The sequence below is a fragment of the Dermochelys coriacea genome, chromosome 4, assembly GCF_009764565.3.
Source record: "Dermochelys coriacea isolate rDerCor1 chromosome 4, rDerCor1.pri.v4, whole genome shotgun sequence".
Taxonomy (NCBI): Eukaryota; Metazoa; Chordata; order Testudines; family Dermochelyidae; genus Dermochelys; species Dermochelys coriacea.
In genome coordinates, this window is record NC_050071.1 from 146,438,155 (window position 1) to 146,458,239 (window position 20,085).

Genomic DNA, 20,085 nt, shown 5'->3' on the forward strand with positions numbered 1-20,085 from the left:
TTTGCTATGAAAATATACTGGGGGAATTCACACAGGCTAGTGGCCTGAAAGAGGCAAAAATCAGAGACCTCTTGAGACAGGGATTAGGGTAAGGATGTAGTTCTTCATACACCGTATTGGTTGCCAATAATATTGTTCCCTCTGCATCCTCACTCTAATTGCTGTCCGAAAAAGCCTTTGATTTCTCTCTCTCAGTCCACTAGCTTGTGTGCATTTCCCCAGGCCCCATTCACACTCAGGTAGGCAGAGTCCGTACTTTGGATGCCCACAGGGCCTCAGGTTTATCTGTCCACAAATTCCTAGCCCTTTGTGGGAGAGCAGGAATCCATCCAGCACAGCTCCAAGGCTGTCCAACCACTGAGAGATTTCCATGTTCTCAGTTCCCATAGCAGTCCTCCCACTCTGTCTTCATCACAGAGTGGTGCGTGGCTGCTACTTGCTTGTCTCTGTCTTTGCTTTCAGTAATCTTTTTCAGTAATTCAGGAGAGGGGAAGGGACAGTCACTTCTAATACTTGTCGTCTGCCATGTAAAGCTGTTGCTTGTTTTGGCAGTTCTGCTATTCACCTAGAACGTTTCCGACCATCTTCCTGGGGGTGGTATTGCTGGCTAACCTCCCACGAGCCGGAAGATGCAGAGGTCACTCAAAGAAATAGTGAAGGTTACTTCCCAGTAACTAGAGCTCTTTGAGATGAGCATCTGTTTGTGCTCATTCCCTGCTCATCTTCTTTGTTCATTGTCTGGGGTGAGGAATTCCCGAATTAACAGAAGTCATTGAGGGGTAGTTAGGCCATTCCCACTTTCATACTCTTAAGCCCCCTTGTTGATTACCTGTTCTGTTAATTCTCTCTGAAGCACCTGGCATTGGCCCCTATTGGAAGACAGGATACTGGGCTAGATGGACTTTTGGTCTGACCCAATATGGCCATTCTTATGTTCCTCTGTGGCATGGGGGGGACAGAGGGGCAAGTGGCCCCTTATGGACACTCTCTTCATTAGAAGATTTCAGTGGCTTGTAGTGCACCTGCTTTGATCCCGTGAGGCCAGGGCTGTATCTTGGGAACCCCTTGACCAAATGACCACTTTGCCCTAGGTCCTAAACTGCCATACCAGTTTGCCTGATTTAAATAATTTATCTGGAGGTTTCAGTCTGACTTTAAACAGAAACCCTGCTTCAACTTTAACTGAGTTGCTACTGCTCCTGCATAATTACAATGATGGTATTAAAACAAACCTGTGCACCTCATGTGGAAATTAGAAATCAGAGTGCTGGTCTATTGTGACTTTGGCTCTTCTTTTGGGACGTGCTTGGATTTGTTGGTGGGAGGGTGTCTTTATAAAACCCTAGGTGTCTACATTTACCTTCTCCCCATGTTTGGAACCCCCAGCCTATGGCAGGTACTTAGCAGGAACCAGTCTTCCCAGCATGGCAGTGGGCTCATATAGCTTTGATGGTTAACTTTTCTGCCGATCAGGGAATTTTCTCTGTGATAACCAAACTATGCTATTGCTAAATACAATAAAGGTGCTAACGCCCTACTTTGCCTGGGGATACGATTGCTTCCTGTAGAGACAACCCATGGGATTTATCTGGGAGAGAGGGACAGACAGCTCCAGAGCCTGGCAGGGTGTGGTAGATGTGCTGGGGGCTAGTTTTAAGATCTGCTGCTGTTGCTGCTTGATTTGGAGTGTGGGAGGAGCTTGGAGGAGCCCTGAGAAGGCTTGTCCTGATGCTTGCCCGATTGCTGGGAGAATTCACTGGTGGCTCCTTGTCAGATTAAGTGAGTGCCTAGACTTGCAGCTTCTCTCTCCAGGCCTCAAGGATGGAGCTACTACTTTGTGTTTGCTGCCCTTCCTGACTTCTCATGTGACTGGTTAGAGAGGCATCCCTGCAGATAGCATGTGTCTCGCGCAGAGACCAGGCCACTGAGTCCCAGTGAAATATATTGTCACCAATCCATTGGATCAGTGCTACATGCCAGCTTTGGAACAGCCTCTTGGAGGAAACCCTTTGATATGCCAGACCCTCAACGGGCCCTCCTGTTCAGGGCGGTTCCCCAGCCTCACCTCCTCCTAGACTGAACCTCTGGCTTCCAGTGCAGCTGGACCCACTGAGCAGAGCTCATGGGGTGAAGCGGAGAGAGACTCCTGGTATAGACTTATGCACCCAGCTGATATTTGCAGTTCTTAAAACAGAGTACGATTTATTAGGCAAGTGGACACAATCTTTAGGTTAGCACAGAGACCTAGAGGTTAAAGTATCGTCCAGTCTGCTCAAGCCACAGGTCACTAGCCAAGCTGTGGAGAACTCCATTTTCTGTCTCTCTAGTTTCCTTCCTCAGTCAGCTCCCAGGTCAGAGAGGCCAGGCTTCTTCCAGAGCTCATGCCTAATCCCCCATCTCACATCTCAGAGGGCTGGCCTACACTTAAAATGCTGCAGCTGCACTGCTGCAGTGCTTCAGTGATGATGTTACTACGCTGGAGGAAGGGCTTCTGCCATTGCTGTAGTTAACCCACCTCACTGAGAGGCAGTAGCTAGGTTGATGGGAGAATTCTCCCATCGACACAGCGCACTTTACACTGGGAGTTAGGTTGGTTTAACTGCGCCATTCGGGGACGTGGGGTGTGTGTGAATTTTTCACCCCCCTGAGCAATGTAGTTGTACCAATCTAACTTCCTAGTGTAGACTAGGTCTCAGCCCTTTGCTCTCTAGCTGGGGTCTGTGCTTATCTTCACTACTTAACAACACTATTCATTCCTCTTAGCCTGCCCTGAGAGCAAAGTTAATCCCCCCCACGTTAGGTAGCCAGGCAAAGTATAGGGGGAAACTGAGGTGCACAAAGGATTAATAAAAATATCACAGAAAATTCCTGCTTTCTAACATCTCTTCCCCCTCTTCAAGACCAAACCGAGCAGGGTCACTGGGGAAGTTCATACCAACAGACATTGTTCATAGATGCCACATCATCTTTCCTATCCCTTGCTTTCTTCCTACCTGGCACTTTCAAGATTCTTGCAGTGCAGTTTCTAACCATCAAAATACACAGTTTGGAGCAGTTTCATGTCCTTCCTGTGTCTGATCTGTTACATGGCACTAGCAGTGCACAGGAGGAGTTTTCATGCAGCCCTGCACCCTTTTGTCACCCCCAAAACCTTTGGGTTTAAAACTGGGCTGGGATCCTGCCACCGTCTCCTCCCCCTCGTGTGTCAAGCAGTGAGGAGGGCAGTGAGCATGTGTCAGCCATCTTGGCTGCAGCCTGTGTCCTGACCCCCAGGTTGGAGCAGGGGGTGAGCCCATGAGCATTTAGTCTTACCCCAGCCCTGTCTCTGGGGTTCCGATGTCCCAGGGGCTGGTGGGGCAGGGTGCTCCTGCACCTGGGCAGGCCCCTCTGGAGCTGTCCCCCAACCGAAAGGCTCTGCATATGCCAGAAGCCCATTCCCCCCCCTTGGAGTCAACCTGCTGCCCTCCCCCCATGATGGGCTGTGCTTCGAGCTCTCTTGATTAAGAGAATCCACCAGCACCATGGCCCCCCTCTGACCAGGGGTCTCTGTTACCGGCAGCGACCTCCCAGCGGCTTTACCCTTCTCTGGGGCCTCTCTCAGCCCTGGGCAGGGCAACCATGTCTGGAACCCGTCTTGCTCTGCCCAGTTCTCCCCACACTGAGCTGGGGTCTCAGCCACCACAGGGGTCAGCTCTGCCTCTGCTCCCCAGTGAGGGCAGGCTGGCACTGGCTCCCTTGGTCACAGCCTCAGACTTCAGGGAAGTTTCACCTGAGCCCATGTGACTCACGCTCCTGTGTGGAGATGAGTGGGGGCTGTTCCTCTGCCCCATTCCAATACAGGCGTCTGTTTACAGGCAGAAAGTGTCCTGATCTTAACACCTTGTGAGGGGGGAAAACCCATCTCTCTCCTGGCCAACCGAGCTAGCTGCATTGTCTCTCACATCTTCACTCCCAGCCTCCTGGCTCTCAAGGTTCAAACCTTTTGGCTGTTGTAGGAACAGGGTCTGGATTTTGTCTTAAAGTGACCGTCATTCCTCAGGAGGATGTCAAAGCTGGAGAACCCCCATTATCAGCTACCTTGACCCTTCCTGTGTCTGCACAGGGATCTGAACCATAGGCAGAGCAAATGTCTTCACATTTGGAACTTTAGCTCAGGTTCCCCACCCTTTCAGCACTGGATGGGTTTGCACCACACAAGGTTTGACCAGGATTCTCTGTCCCAGAATCTCTCAACCTCGGGAATGTCTTTCTAGTATCCACCACCTCTGTTCTGAGTGGGGGTCAGATGAGTTCAATTGGCCATGAGGACTGGTGCCTGGTGTGGGAGCCTGTCTGTCACCACCCGCTGTGCTTCAGAGGAGCTGGCTGTGTGACTGCTTTCCCCTGAAAGTTCAATCACCTAGTTCACACTCTGCAGCTGAGCTACAGGCTGCCTTCCTGTCTGGACAGAGGATGAGTTAGCCCCTCAGGCTTTGGTCAGCCTGCCCACTTCTGTCCTGTCTACATACAGACGTTATACCTTTGGGATCCCATGGAGGGGGTCTACACGCACTGGCTGTCACCCCTGGTTTGGATTTACTCAAATCCCATTTTAAGGGTGCACCTGTGTGACCCCCTCCCCCTTTTTGGGTCCCCAACCTGGGCCAGTCCCCTTTGGGTCTCTTACCTTCTACAAGCCAGCCTACACTATGTAGCTTCTTAGGCTTTCTGAACACTGACCACATTTTACGCTCGTGGGGACAGATCTGAGTTGCTCCAACCCAACCAATTTATACAAATCCTCCAGTGTAGTGATACCTGCATACTTACCTCATTTGTGGAGATATTCTCCCAGCAGGGTGGTGGCTTCCATGTAGGTCATACCCTGGCTCTTTTGCACACTCCAAAACCTTTTCCTATACACCTCAGATGTCAATTCATAACTAAGTAGTCTAACCTTTCTGAACTGTTCATTGTCCCCAGTAACAACTCCATTCATCTGGCTGTGTGCTTCTGTTGCTTTGGGACCAAGTAAGGGATGAGAAAACAGAGGTGGTCATCGGGGTTGACCTATTTCAAGTTGCACACCTTCTGAAAGGCAATGAGGTAAGCATCCATATTTCCTGCTCCCCTCCTTAAACTGGGGTAACAATTTGGTATCTAGGTTCCCTGTTGAATTGGCATCATGTGGACTTTCCACTCTTACCCCTTGTGGGTCCTCTGGCTACTCTACTTCTCTATCTCCAGTTCTTACTTCTGCTGCTTCTCACCACCAGCTAGTTCCTTTGCTCTCAGATTCAACTCCCACCGCTTCAGATCTATCAGTGGGGAACCGGTTTGTGAGGACACCCTACTGGAAAGAGAACCAGATTGTGAGGACAACCTGCTGTTACCTCTATTGCTCTTGGACCCTTTTGGAACCCTGACCGGGTCTGGAACTTAGATTCATAGATACCAAGATCAGAAGGGACCATTATGATCATCTAGTCCGACCTCCTGCACAACACAGGCCACAGAATCTCACCCACCTGCTCCTGCAAAAAAAACCTTTCACCTATGTCTGAGGTATTGAAGTCCTCAAATCATGATTTAAAGACTTCAAGGTGCACAGAATCCTCCAGCAAGTGACCTGTGCCCCATGCTAGAGGAAGGCGAAAAACCTCCAGGGCCTCTTCCAGTTTGCCCTGGAAGAAAATTCCTCCCCGACCCCAAATATGGCAGTCAGCTAAACCGTGAGCATATGGGCAAGATTCACCAGCCAGATACCCAGGAAAGAATTTTCTGTAGTAACTCAGATCCCATCCCATCACAGGCCATTGGGCTTATTTACCATGAATATTTAAAGATCAATTAATTACCCAAATCATGCTCCTTGGTCTGATCATCCTTCTCCAGCAGTGCAATCAGTTGTGCTGCACCTTGTTGAACTTCCCAATGCTTACTCCCCCTGCACACCTCTATGATATTCCTCTTAGGGAGGTGGTTGTATGACATTTTCTGGAGATTTTCTTTGACTTAACCTTGTTTTACTGCTGCAAGTCACTTATTGCAAAATATTTCTGGTGCATTCAATATCCCACCAGCTGGTACCAACTGTCATGGATCCGCAGGATCTGGTCTGTGCCTCAGCTTTTAAACAGCCTCTTGGAGGAACTCCTTTGCATGCCAGCCTCCGAATGGGTCTCTCTCTTCCTTCAGGGCGGGTCATGCAGCCTCACCACCTCCTAGGCTGAATCTGGTTCCAGCTCTCCTGCTTCACACCATGAGCTCTGCTCAGCTAATCCATATTGAGTTGGACCCCGGTCACAGACTTGCCCACAGCAAGGCGACAACCTCCCCTCATGTCCTGTTTCCCCTGGAGTGGACATAACACTTAACAGAGCAAAGTGCAGAAGGAAGCTGAGGTGCATACGGAACTCATAAAAATCTTGGAGAAAATTACCTCTTTGTCACACACAGCACAGGTAGCTTTTACCTTTTATGTAACTAGTTCAAACTAGCAAGTGACCCATGACCCACTGAACAAGAGTGAATTGTGGAATCTCTGTAACCTTGAAGTCTTCAGATCAAGATTTGAGGACTTCAGTAACTCAGCCAGAGGTTATGGGCCTATTACAGGAGTTGAGTGAGTGAGGTTCTATGGCCTGCAATGTTCAGGAGACCAGACTGGATGATCATGATGGTCCCTTCTAGCATTAAGGTCTATGAGTCATTGGGCTGGCTGTTTGGCATGTGGGGGAGTGAACTCCAGAGCTGAGAGGCCCTCACAGAGAGTGCCTGTCCAGCAGCTTTCTCCTCTGCACAGATCCAGGTTGAGTACCTTCTCAGTGAGGCAGCTGGGGAGAAGAGGGAGCCTGTAACTGCAGACACTACAGGCTGATACTGTTCTGAGCAGTAGGCTTGTCGCTGAGTGGTTAATGGGTTAATTAGTAGGTATCGGACTGCTGCATGACAGTAATTACATCTGGGGGCATTTTGGTTCTGTCCTGCAGCTATTTAGACCCCTCTGCTGCTCTGGAGGATGTACTTGTGACTGACCATGTGTGATGGTTTTTTAACCACAGCATTGAGCTGCTCCTTTCTTGCTAATGAAAATCTGTTCATAACAACAATGGTGCAGGAAAACTACACTCTCTCTTACCAGACATCCAAGCAGTTTGCTTATTATTAATGGTATGATTTAGTCATGGAAGTCATGGACCTCCGTGACCTTGGCTTCAGCTGTCAGTGATGGGGGCAGAGTTGGGGCTGTGCCCCATCTCGCTCCCCCCCAAGCTGTAGCTGGAGACTGGGCTGTAAACTCCCCCGTCCCCCCCATGACTACGGCTGGAATCAGGGTTGTGTGCCCCCATGGCACAGCTTCAGCCATATTCGGAGCCAGAGCCATGCATCGCATGCCCCTGACACGCAACTGGGCCACTCCCCACAGCTTCTGCTGGAGCTGCTTGTCTCTTCTCTCCCCCCACCTCCCTTCCCCAAGCTTTGGCCAGGATCATGTGCCCCCCGCCCTCACAGCTTTGGCCAGTGCTGGAGCTGGAGCCAGGGCTGTGCACCCCTCCGTCCTCCGCAGCTTCAGCCTGCCCTGTGCGCCCCTCTCCTCCTGAGGCTCCAGCTGGAACTTGGGCTGTGCGCCCTCCATTCCATGCGAATTTGGCCACTGCTGCAGCCAGGGCTGTGCACTCATGGCTCCAGATGTAACCTGGGCTGTGTGCCCTCCCATCTCCTGTAGCTGTGGCTGGAGCTGGAGCTGTGTGCCCCTCCTGCCCCCCATGGTTTCGGCCAGGGCTGGAGCCACTGCTGTGCCCCCACCCCATGGCTTCGGCTGGGGCTGAAGCCAGGGCTATATGCACCTTCTCCCCTCACCCCCAGTAGTGGTGGTGGGAGCTAGAACCAGGGCTGTGGCCCCTTACCCTCCTCCCTGTGGCAGTGGGGCTGGGCCTGTCAGTCCCCCGTCTCCCCATGGGGCTCCAGCTGTCATTCTTTCTCCCCATTATTGTTAGTAAAAGTCACGGACAGATCAGGGCTCTCATAAATTTTTGTTTATTGCCCGTGACCTGTCTGTGACTTTTACTGAAAATAGCCATGACAGAATCTTAACCTTACGTATTCTACTCTGTCGGTGATGTGCTCTGTAGATTCGGATTAATTGTAAGAGCCCATGTTCTGGGTTGTTCTCCAAGTAGCTGATGAAGAGGAGCCAAAGGTGGCCAGAGTCTCTTGACTTGGCTCCTTCCTTCAGGGACTTCTAGGAAGTCCAGGATGTCCAGGATGATCTTTTCTTCAAGGATACCATTTCCCACCAGGTTATAGGATCCTGGAAATGAGAGGGAAAAGGGTGTCCCACCTTCATGTGCTATTCTATGTGATGCAGTGGGTGTTCTGTTCTATCCAAGAAACTAAAAGAACTGGCTGAGATTGCTGGACTGTTAATGTTGATTTTTCAATTAGTATTGGCACATTGGGTGTGGGTGGGTGCGGGTTCCAGAAAACTGGAAAAAAGCTGATGTTGTGCCAATATTTTTAAAAAGGGTGTTCTGCGTAATTACAGGCCTGTCCATTTGACATTGGTCCCAGGCAAAGTAATGATATAGCATAGGATTAATAAAGAATTAAAGGAGGGTAATATAATTAATGCCAATGCCAGTCAACATGGGTTTATGCACAATAGATAAAGGTAATAGTGGTGTAATGCAAGTAGACTTCTGTAAGGCATTTGACTCGGTACCGCACAACATTTTGATTAAAAATCTGGAATGATATAAAATTAATATGTTAAACATTAATGGATTAAAAGATGGCTAACTGATAGGTCTCAGAATGACAGGTTTCAGAGTAGCAGCCATGTTAGTCTGTATTCACAAAAAGAAAAGGAGTATTTGTGCCACCTTAGAGACTAACAAATTTATTTGAGCATAAGCTTGTATATAAATCTCTCCACTGTATTTTCCACTGAATGCATCCGATGAAGTGAGCTGTAGCTCACGAAAGCTTATGCTCAAATAAATGTTAGTCTCTAAGGTGCCACAAGGTCTCAAAATGTAATTGTAAGTGGGGAATCATCCCTGAGTGGATGTGTTTCTAGTGGGGTCCCACAGGGATCTGTCTTGGCCCTGTGCTATTTAACATTTTTTTTATTAGTGACCTGGAAGAAAAGATAACATCATCACTGAAAGTTTGCAGAGGACCCAAATATTGCAGGAGTGGGGAATAATGAAGAGGACAGGTCACTGATATAGAGCGATCTGGATCGCTTGGTAAGCTGGGTGAAAACAACCAATATGCATTTTAGTATGGCTAAATGTAAATGTGTACATCTAGGAACAAAGAATGGAAGCCATGCTTGCAGGATGGGAAGCTCTATCCTGGGAAGCAGTGACTCTGGAAAAAGTTTTGGGAGTTGTGGTGGACAAGCAGCTGAACTTGAGCTCCCAGTGCAACATTCTCACCAAAAGTGTTAATGTGATCCTTGGAAAGACATGGGGGAATCTTGAATGGGAGTAGAAAGATTTTTGCCTTTTTTGTACTGAGCACAAACTGGAATCCTGTGTCCAGTTCTGGTGTCTACAATTCAAGAAAAATGTTGATAAATTGGAGAGGGTTCAGCAAAGAGTCATGAGAATGATTAAAGGATTAGAAAACCTGCCTTACAGTGATAGATTGAGCTTCTGGAATCTATTTAGCTTAACAAAGAGAATGTTAAGGGGTGACTTGATCACAGCCTAGGAGTACCTACATGAGGAACAAATATTTGATAATGGACTTTTCAATCTAGTAGAGAAGGATCTAACATGATCCAATGGTTGAGGGCTGAAGCTAGACAAATTCAGATTGGAAATAAGTCATAAATATTTAACAGTGAAGGTAATGAATTATTGTAGCAACTTACCTAGGGTTGCAGATGGATTCTCTATCACTGGCAATGTTTAAATCAAGACTCACGTTTTCTAAAAGATTGGGAATTTTTGGGAAGTTCTTTGGCCTGTGTTATATGGGAGGTCAGACTAGATAAATGCAGTGGTCCCTTCTAATGCTGGCATATGAGTTCTTACCCCATAGTCAGAGGCACTGAGTATGTTTATGGAGTACTGTCATTTTGCCCTAATTCTTGGGGTGCCAGGTTATGAAATGCATCCGATGAAGTGAGCTGTAGCTCACGAAAGCTTATGCTCTAATAAATGTTAGTCTCTAAGGTGCCACAAGTACTCCTTTTCTTTTTGTGGTTCTATAGATTCAAATCTAACTTAAAACATTTGGCTGATCAGAGCCTGGATCGTGGTGCAAGTCCCAGCACATCTGGTGGGTGGAGTTTTTGACACCTGTTCAGTCAGCAGCTGTCTGGGCTCCTGCATGGTGAGAAGTTGCTGTGGGGAAGTCACATGTGACCATGCAGATTGCTCACAGGCAGTGAGGGCAGGTGTGCTTAGGTGATTATTTGGAATTTAATACTCTTCACTTCGCTTGCAGCTGCTGGAATATTAAGCAAAGTGCTGATCTGAGACTCTCCTGTGTGGGGTGGATTTGAGTTCTTACTCTGGTTTGTTCAGCTTGATGAAGTGCATTAGCCCCATTGTTTGAGAAAATATCTTGTTTGGGGGCCAAGCATAATTTTCTTTCTTCAACTGGCTTTTTCCTTAATTTATTTTCCCCTGAGATGTGCTGGAAGTCTGTGTTTGTAAAGCAATGACATCCGATATTAAGTTGGTGGCATTTCTTTGCTCTCTTTACTGCAAAAGGACCTAAAGTGATATGAAGATAGTTGGGGGAAGGGAAGGAGGTTTTGTCAAATGCAAGCTTAGGCTGGGTCACAGTCAAGTACCTTAATCGTAAAACCATCCTTAATCTTCCTGCAACTCCTGACTCATTCACTGCAGCGAGCTCTGCAATGAGGGATTCATTCCTTGAGCAGTGAGGCAGAGGACATGCAGTGCAGTTGAAAATGGCAGATTTTCTATGGCTTACACAGCCAAAGCTGGATGGAGTTTCATGCTGATCCCAGGACAACATTCCTGACGCCAAACCTGGAGGTGATAGAGCTATTTTGGAGGGCAGAGAGGGAGTTCAGAAAATGTTGGCACTGACTAATCTAAGCTGTTCCCTAAGCTTGTTCTCAGAAATGGCTGCACAGTTAATGTATGTCACAGATAAAACTGAAATGAGAGGGTATAATGTGAGGCAACCTTAATATTGGGGTCAGTAGCAATCCTCCTCCAATGTACTATTTAGGCCTGTTATCTCTTTGCTCCACTCAGTGTGACTTTTCCGGGGCTTTGTGCAGCCTGGCTCTAAATGTCCTGATGGTGACACCTCCACCACTTTCCTAATGGAAAAGTGAAAATCAGCTCTATCCCTGACCTTTGATGCAGTAAAATCCAAGACAGTGGGTGACAGGTGTAAATGTACCGGCTGCAGCTCCCTGGCAGCATCAGTCACCAGGGCAAAGCAGGAGGAGTTACTGGCAAGGAAGAAAAGACATTTTCAGCAGACTTGAAATAGTGTAAGCGAGGCAGAGAGACGTGCTATAGAGAGCAGAGTACTAGGGGACAGGTACTGCAGATGAGAAAGCTCTTGTAGCACCAACAGTGGCACAATTGTCTGAAGGGATGGAGGAGGCTAGTTCTGGATGGGAGGGAAGGGAGAACAGAGAAACAAAAGACTTTTGAGCTCAGCTAAAGCACATGCCTGGCTGGCTTTAAAAGCTTAGGGGAATTTTGTACTTGATGCTGACTGAAGGCAGCAAGAAGAAACTCTGCAGCAGGTGTAACTACACCTTTGGGGATGAGGCAAGAGACCCCCAGCCAGGGTTGCCTCTTCCCTGCCACCCAGCATCCCTTCAGAACCAGAACTGTGCAGGGGAAATCCCCCTCCTTGTACACTAGGATCCATGCAGTGCCACCCCGTCTCCATAACCAGGCAAATTTGGGGAGAAATTCCTGAGAGGAGCCAGCTGGAAACTGAAATAGGAGGAGCTGACCAGCAGCTGCAGCAGGGAGCACCCCACCCTCCCTGAGTGAGGTACATAAGAAGCCAGAAAGCTGTGCAGGGAGACATCTAAGCTAGCTAGGAGAGCAGTTGGGAGGGGAGAGGGGTGAGGGTACCTAAATGGCTGACCTGATGCACCTGGCTGACAGGCCCAGAGATTCTTGCCTCATTCAGCCTGGGATCCTCCACCTTGAACCCTCTTCTAAAATCGGACTCCTAAGCCAGGCCAGCCCTGTAGGTAGTCCCTAGCCTAATAGTTAAGACCACCTCGCTCTCATGCTCACGCTTAATACCTCTCTCCCGCTTTTCTTGGGCCCCTGTTGGCTTTGTGCGGATGCCAGCTGCCTTCCCCTTAGTGGCCTGCATCTGCCCTCCTTCTGTGGGATCTGACCAGTATTGGGTCTGAGGCATGCTCCGAGCATGCCCACAGGATCAGGCCCTGCTGGCAAAGGATCCAAACTTCTCAGCAGCATGTAGGCCGTTTTGTACATATTGACCAACAGAGTTCGTGGGTCTCGTGGTGCTGTCGGAGCACATGCACGCTATAGGGGAGGCAGGAGGATGGCTAGGGACTGTGAGAGGCAGCAGCAGCTTGCTGGTGTGCTGGGCTTGGACAGGAGCTGCAGTAGTGAAGGGGAGATGAAATCTTTCTCCGGGCCCCTCTCTTGTCAGAGGGGCGTTGAGGCCAAGGGCTATGCTGGCAAAGTGAGGATGGTGGAAAGGCTGTTCAGGGCTCCCCTAGTGTTCTCTTGGAGAGCTCTCATCGCCCCTTGCTGGCTCCCCTTGGAAGCTGCAGCAGGTAACAGCCAGATGTAGTGAGTCAGCTGCTGCCTCTTGCAGCCTGCCCTGCTCCCACTTGCACCCTCCTGCTGCACAGGGAGCTGTGGTGATCTCCCACTGTCTTAAACATTTTCCCTTCATTTGTGTCTACGCTCCAGGTTTTCCTTAAAACTTCTCAGTTACCACCTGTTCAGCTTCCTGGCGGGAGCAGCATGGGGCGCCATAGAGCAGGCCAGGCTCCTGCAGCCCCAGACCTTCTCCACTGTACTAGTCCTGCTTGGATCAGTGCTCAAGAGGACGGTGCTAAATGCCAACGCTCTTAGGAGACCTGCTTGCATTAGTGTACACTGTCAGTCCCACTGGGGCTGACGCCACTGCGGGACAGGGAGGCTAGGGGTGAAATGCCATTGCAGACCAGGCTAGTGAGAGCTATGTATCAGCCTCACTGGGTCTCTGGGCAGTGGCAGGCTGAGAAGTGCAGTCTCGTGGTGGGGCATGCCGCTGATCTGTGCATGTGCGTGTTCTCAGGCTGTGGGGGTAGAGGAGTGCAGCTAAAATTGTGCACTCCCTTTCCGTCTGGATTGAAGCAGCAGTAGCTGTTGGATCCCGAAGCTGAGCACAGTCTTGTTGACCCCCACTAGCCTGGCTCACATGGGTCAGCATGTGTGGTGCTGGGTTAGGCCTTGCCTGCTACATACCCAGGACAGACAGTGTGCTTGCTCTCTGATTGCAGAGGTGCAGCAGATGGTTCATCGCTTTTCCCAGGAGGCCATTTCCAATTACAGCATCTTCCTGGTGGCCCCACAGACCAGGACTCTGTACGTGGGAGCCAAGAACGCCATCTTCGCCCTGCCTTTGGAGTCAGTCAACCAGCCTGCTAAAATGGTGAGCACAAGACCCAAATCCTATGGGGCCGTCTGTAGCAGGGTGGGTACATATGGGGTGTGATCACACATGAGGGTTATTTGGGCTCGCAGGGGGCTGCTTTCGAATGGGGGAGGTGCGTGTCTGAGCCGGGGTGGAGTCTACCTGGGTCGATTTCAGGAGATGCAACCAGGGAGTCATAGGGACCAGGGAATGTGGATGGGAGGTGGGCCTGCATTGTGTACATCATGGAGATTACTGAGTTCTGTGGCACTGTCCATGGGTGCATTGCTGTGAGGGTGGGTAGGGGGTGTGGGTGCGCAGGGATGATGCACTCAGGATAGAGGTGAATGCTGGGGCTGTTGCTGTTGGGGGGTATGATGTGAGTTTGGAGGATGAGCTAGTTGGGGAGAGGGTAACTAGCACCCCACTGACTGAGAAGAACTAAAGCAAATGAAACGCATAGTCCAACAGTGCCTAAAACCAAACAAACGCACAACATAACTCTGAACCCATCTGCCAGTAGCACAAACAGCTCTTACAGGACTGCACCGCTGCAGGGAGGGAGGCCAAACAAGCCGCCTGCTTCTCCACAGTCCATGAGACAGAATTGTGGTCAGCAGGGCTGTTTCACTTAGTGAACTGGCTCATGAACCAATCTGGATACTAGACCCAAGCACTGATTGCTGTGACGAGCTGTCTGCACACTTTGCTAACAGATCAACTGAAGATGAATGGAACTGACCCAAGCCAGATCCTATTATCCACTCCATAACCCCTACTGAGAGTGGCCCCATCAGAGATGCTGAAGCTCAAGAAGCTCTAACGATATTAGAGCCTAATGGAGGATATAAATAGCATAGCTTCCCACCGTTACTCCACAGATCTTTGTAAGGAAGCACATTTATTCTTAAGGTGAAAGCATTACAGAAAAAATATATTAAATAAAAAAAAGAACCTAAGCACATGCTAATAAGCTTACAGAGCTCACTCCCCACCTCATTCCAGCACGGGCTCTGGTAGGAGTCAGTCCTTAACCACCAAAACACCCTTTTGTGCGATTTGAACAGTTCATAACAGTTTTATCTCAGAACAGACACCCCCATGAATTGGTTAGTCTTTCCTATATACAGCTTGGGCCTTTGATTTTTCAGATTCTAGGAGCAGGTAATAGTAGAGAGTGGTTCCTTCCTTGGGATGTAGCTTCAAAAGACTGGATTTTTGCATACCCAGAGGAGGGAATTTGCGTTCATATTCCCCTAGATGTTCCCCAGACAAACCATTTGACACTGTCTGTTCAAAAGTCCATTCTTGTCAGTTCCATTGTTCAATACAGTCCTTTGAAGTTCATAACACTTTCCAGGACTAACATCCTATGTCCCCTCCTAGAGAGGTCACGTACAATCCTGGCCCACAATAACACACAGTCTTTGCATTTAATATAATGGACACCAAAAATACTTAATATGATTTTTCCAGGATATTGCAGGAAATTGCAGTATTTGTCACAGCCAGCACTAAAACATCTTTGGAATTTCTAAATATTGTAGATAACTTTCTGACTCAAAATGTGTTGCATCCAGTATGGGGAATTCTATATTAGACCTCATCTTGACCGATAAAGAGGAACTGATCACAGAACTAAAAATTAATGGTAGCTTTGGTACAAGTGATCATGACTTGATCACACTTATGTGCAAACAGAATAAAATCTGCCACTGCCTCCTTTCTCTGGTGACGTCTGGGTCAACTTTTGTCCCCCACCTCATGTGCCCTTCTGCAGTGTTCCCAACTCTTTTTTGTGATTTTAGTATGAGTCTCATGACACTTGGTGGCTTTCATAATGACCCATCTCCTGGAGACAGGAGAGTATGTGAGAGACTCGGCTGGCATTTTCAGAAGCCCTCAGGGTTTGGAGAAAAGTTTGCAAATGTGACATGCTTGAACAGCTCAGAAACCAGAGAGAGCAAGAGCTCAAACTTGGCTTAAAAATCATGAGATTATTTTATTAAAAAAAATTTCATGACTTCTTGAGGCCTGGGTCATGATTTTTGAACTCCTGGGTGTGGCAGTAATGGAGATGTCACAATTTTGCCCTTTTTCCATCCAGCTCTCTGAGACCTGCAAGACCCAGCTTGCAGCTTGCAGACCCCTGCTGCTGTCTGCTGGCAGATTCTCTCTCTCTCTCTCTCTCTCTCCCCTCCCACCCCTCCATTATCCACACCAGGATCTTTTGGGGGCTATATCAAGTATCTTCTGTCCTGCCACTTTCAGTCCCCACCTTCCCACTCCCCCTCCATCAGGTCTTTCTCTCCCCTACACCCTCCTGGTAGCTCCTCCTTGACCACGTCCCTCTGACTTTGATACCTGGATCTCCCTCTTCTTAAGGTCCCTGTGCAATATCCAATTTCCTGCAATATCTGTGAAGTATCTCATTGAATTAGTTTTTTTTCTTTGGAGTCCAGTTCATTAAATATAAAGGTTATGTAGTGTTGTGGTCCAGGATTCTACCTGACATCTCTAGGGGGGATATGAGATATGAGTCCTGGAAAGTGTTATGAACTTAAAAGGACTGCATTTAAACAATGGGCCAGCCAAGAATGAACTTTTGGACAGACAGGGTCAAGTGGCTTGTGTGGGGAATATCTAAGGGGCGGTGAATGCAAATTTCCACCTTGGATTATGTAAAAACCCTCCCTTTTGAAGCTATGCGCGGATTACCTGCTCCTGGAATCTGAAGATCAAAGGCCCAAGCTATATAAAGGAAAGACTAACTGATGCCTGGGGTGCTTATTCTGAGCTAAAGCTGTTATGAACTTGTAACCCCAGGAAAATTCCTTTGTGGTATTTGAAGGACTGACTCCTCCCAAAGTCCTCACTGGAGTTGGGGGTGATCTCTGGTAAGCTTTTAGTGTGTGTAGGATCTTTTACTCCTTTTAATGTTTTCTCTGTAATCCTTTCACTTTAAAACTAAATGTACTTCCTTAGAAAGAGCTGTGTGGTAACTTAAATTATGAGCAATTATGCTGTTTGGAGCCTCTGAAGAGAAAGCAAAGTGAGGACACTGGCTTGTTTAGGCAGGCTGGCTTGCTAGGAATATGCAGTGCTGTTATAGCCCTGTTGGTCTCAGGATTTTAGAGAGACAAGGTGGGTGAGAGCTCTGCTTCAGGTCTGGGAAACTAACTCAGAGTGTCGCTGCTGGGAGTAACGTGGGACCATGCAGCCTGAAAAAACTCTGGTCAGGAGATGGGGAGAAATGCGGGTCTCTGCCCAAGAGAGGTGACAGCTGAGGAGCTGTGAGCCTACAGTGGGTTTGCTCAAGGGAGCACAGAGGAGACAGTTCCATCTCCTCTTTCCTGCCTCCTCTCACCCCTCAAGGCTGGATCAAGTCAGTCACTCTCCCAGCCAAGAACCTCTCCATTTCTGCATTGCCACTCTGGCCACTGTCTTGTTTCCATTATCATCGCTCATTCCAGTCCATTGATGTCCATGACCTCTCTGCGGGTCTAGCTCCCTTCTCCACTGAGTGTTGTAGAATCCCTCTACCCAGGGGGTTACAAATGGTTGGTTTGTTTTTTTACTTAAATACTTTTCTAAAAACACTTTAAAATTTAATTTGAAATGATTGCAACCTATACTAGGGCCTAGACGTACTCTAATTGATGTCATTTAAATAAAATAATACTCATGCAGTATGTTTGCTGCCAAAGTTTTAAAGAAAGTTAAAGGCCTGAACTGGTGGAAGTCAGTAGCGTAGCCGGGGGGTGCAGCCGCTCCCCCATGAGCACAAGTGGCGCCTTTTTTCATTTTTTGGCACCTTTTTTCATTTTTACTCACCCGGAGGCACTTTGGGTCTTCAGCGGTGGGTCCAGCACTCCAGCGGTGGGGGGCCTTCAAGCGCTCCGGGTTCGGTGGTGAGGGCCTTCGCTCGCTCTGGGTCCTCGGCGGCATTTCGGCAGTGAGGGCCTTCAGTGCCACCAAGGACCTGGAGTGCCGCCCAGTGAGTACAAGCGGGTGGCACCTCTTTTTATGTCCGCTCCCCCTGTTTGTTCTACCTGGCTACACCACTGGTGGAAGTCACTAGCTGAGCACCTGGGTCCAGAGTTTGCGGAAGTGCTAAACCAGCAGGTTCAGAGAGAATATTTGCTTCACTTCAGTTTATTCAACTAATTCATTCAAGGTTGAGAAGCTGATTGGGAATTGAAAAAGCTGGACCATTTATTTTCTTCTTTGAGTGACTGCACATGTCTGTTCAACTTAGGCGTATGTGTACTCAAGCAAGAGAGCTTTCTGTAGCAGTACCTGTCAGGGTGGAGCATATGTCCTGTGCTTCCTCATGCTTTCAGCCAAGGATATAGAAGGCAGAGCTCCCCTGAACCTTCCTCAATTCCTTCTCACTGCTTTTGGCTACAAGTTGGAGCTGCTTGTAAGGATTTTAACTTTTTGTTTTTGTTGTTGTTGTTGTTTGTTGCAAATAATAGATAGTAGTTAGTGTGAATAGTTAGCATAGACAGTGGTTCTCTTTGTTTTGTTGGTTTTGTCTCTGCAATGGGGTGTATTAGGACCAGAGGCCCCCTGCTGGAGGCCTTGTGGTCCTACCACACACCGTCCCAGAAAGGAGCAGTGGAGGTGAGTCCTCCAAGCTGACAAGAGCAGCTGTGTAGGATGTAGTCAATCAGAAAGAGGCTGCAGAGAAGCAGCCAGTTAGGGCCTGGAAAGCTCATTTAAAAGAAGCTGCAGGGCCAGTATGAGTCTGTCTACTGACAGAGACCAGAGGAGCAGGGATTTGCTCTTGGCTGGGACTTAACCTAGGGCTGAAGTCTTATTTAAGGGAGAAGCTGAGGGGCCGTGGGGAACTGGCCCAGGGAAACAGTAGCAATTAGTTATATGGACATGGTAGGGGGCTGCTATTTATATGGTCTCTGGAGTTGGATTGGGACCTGGAGTAGTGGGCAGGCCTGTGTTTCCCACCGCCCCATCAGCCACAGGTGGAGTGGCCTAATCTTAGAGAGGGGATTTTGTTTAAGGCCTGAGGAAGGGAGTAAAAACAGGCTCGGAAAAGAGAACTGGATAAATTCATGGAGGCTAAGTCCATTAATGGCTATTAGCCAGGATGGGTAAGGAATGGTGTTCCTAGCCTCTGTTTGTCAGAGGGTGGAGATGGATGGCAGGAGAGAGATCACCGATCCTTACTTGTTAGGTTCACTCCCTCTGGGACACCTGGCATTGGCCACTGTTGGTAGACAGAATACCTTTGGTCTGACCCAGTATGGCCATTCTTGCGTTCTTAAAAGGGGCTGAATATTGAACTTCGTTACATTCCCAGGGGTCGTGGTGGATTCTCCATCCCTGACAGTTTTTAAATCAAGAGCGGATATTTTTCCAGAAGGTATGCTCTAGGAATTAGGTTTGGGAGGTTCTCTGGCCTGTTGTACAAGAGGTCAGACTAGATGATTTCAATGGTCCCTTCTGGCCTTGGAATCCATGAATCTGTGACCAGCAGTTTCAGCTCAAACTCTCTCACTGGCTAACCTGCTGTTGTGTTGTAGGTAATGCCTGACCCCACACAAATTGACAGCTCATTCTGAGAGTGCCCAAGTAACTTCACTGGCCTTCTCAAGGAATATATCTATTCTGGACATTTGCAAAGTGGCAACTTGGTTGTCCGCACAGACCTTCACTAAGCGTTATGTTATTGCTTGAGCCTCTAGAGCTGATTTGGGAGAGTAGTGCTGTAATCCCTTTTCAAATAGATTCCAAGCTCTGCCTCTCTTTCCCTCCCCCGGCCCCCACAGAGTACTGCTTGAGACTCACCTAGGTGGAATGGACATGTGCAATCAATCGAAGAAAGGTTGGTTTCTGTGTTGTAACTTGTTCTTTGAGATGTTCTTGCACATGTCTGTCCTACCACCCGCCCTCCTTTCCCTCTGCTTCAGAGTCTATTTCATCAGTATTCCAGTGCGAAGGAGCTGAGGGACTGTCGGGGTGTCTCTGCCCTTTGTGCTCTTGGCTAGAACCATAAGGAGGTGCAAGGCACATGCTCTGCCCTGGCAGGTACTGCTACAGAGAAAATTCAGATTCAAATGCACACACCTGAGTGAAATAGACATGAGCAAACGCATCTCAAGACCAGTGGTTGCAAAACAGGAAAGTAACAGATTTTCCTCCTTTAATGTATGGATGAAAATGAGATGTGAGAGGATGAGGTCTACTAGTTCGAAAATCTTGAAGGATATGGTGACCAGAAACAAGAGTTCAATTCACTAACTACAAATTGTTTCCTTTGTTTAATCAGTTTTAAATGTAAAACATGTGTTTGATGATCTGATATTTTTTTGGTAGTTTTATTTAATTATTTTAAATGCTGTCTTTTGTATATTTTAATTGAATTTGACTTTCCATTCAAATAGTTTGACACAAATCAAGTGGGGGGGGAATTAATCTTGTTACACATGCATCATTCACCATTTTCTAATATAATAA

General features: G+C 48.2%; 1 protein-coding gene across 2 annotated transcripts in view; it reads left to right on the plus strand.

The window, feature by feature from the left end:
* SEMA4F (ssemaphorin 4F) overlaps positions 1-20,085 on the plus strand; it is a 112,222-nt gene that overhangs the window by 34,024 nt on the left and 58,113 nt on the right. The window contains exons 1-2 of one of the 2 annotated variants that reach the window (XM_043512947.1): positions 4,963-5,085; positions 13,472-13,623. In XM_043512947.1, the coding sequence (XP_043368882.1) occupies positions 13,483-13,623 (141 nt within the window). In that variant the 5' untranslated portion in view covers positions 4,963-5,085; positions 13,472-13,482. Of the gene's footprint in view, positions 1-4,962; positions 5,086-13,471; positions 13,624-20,085 lie in introns of those variants that run through there. The other variant, XM_038400561.2, reaches the window with a different exon arrangement.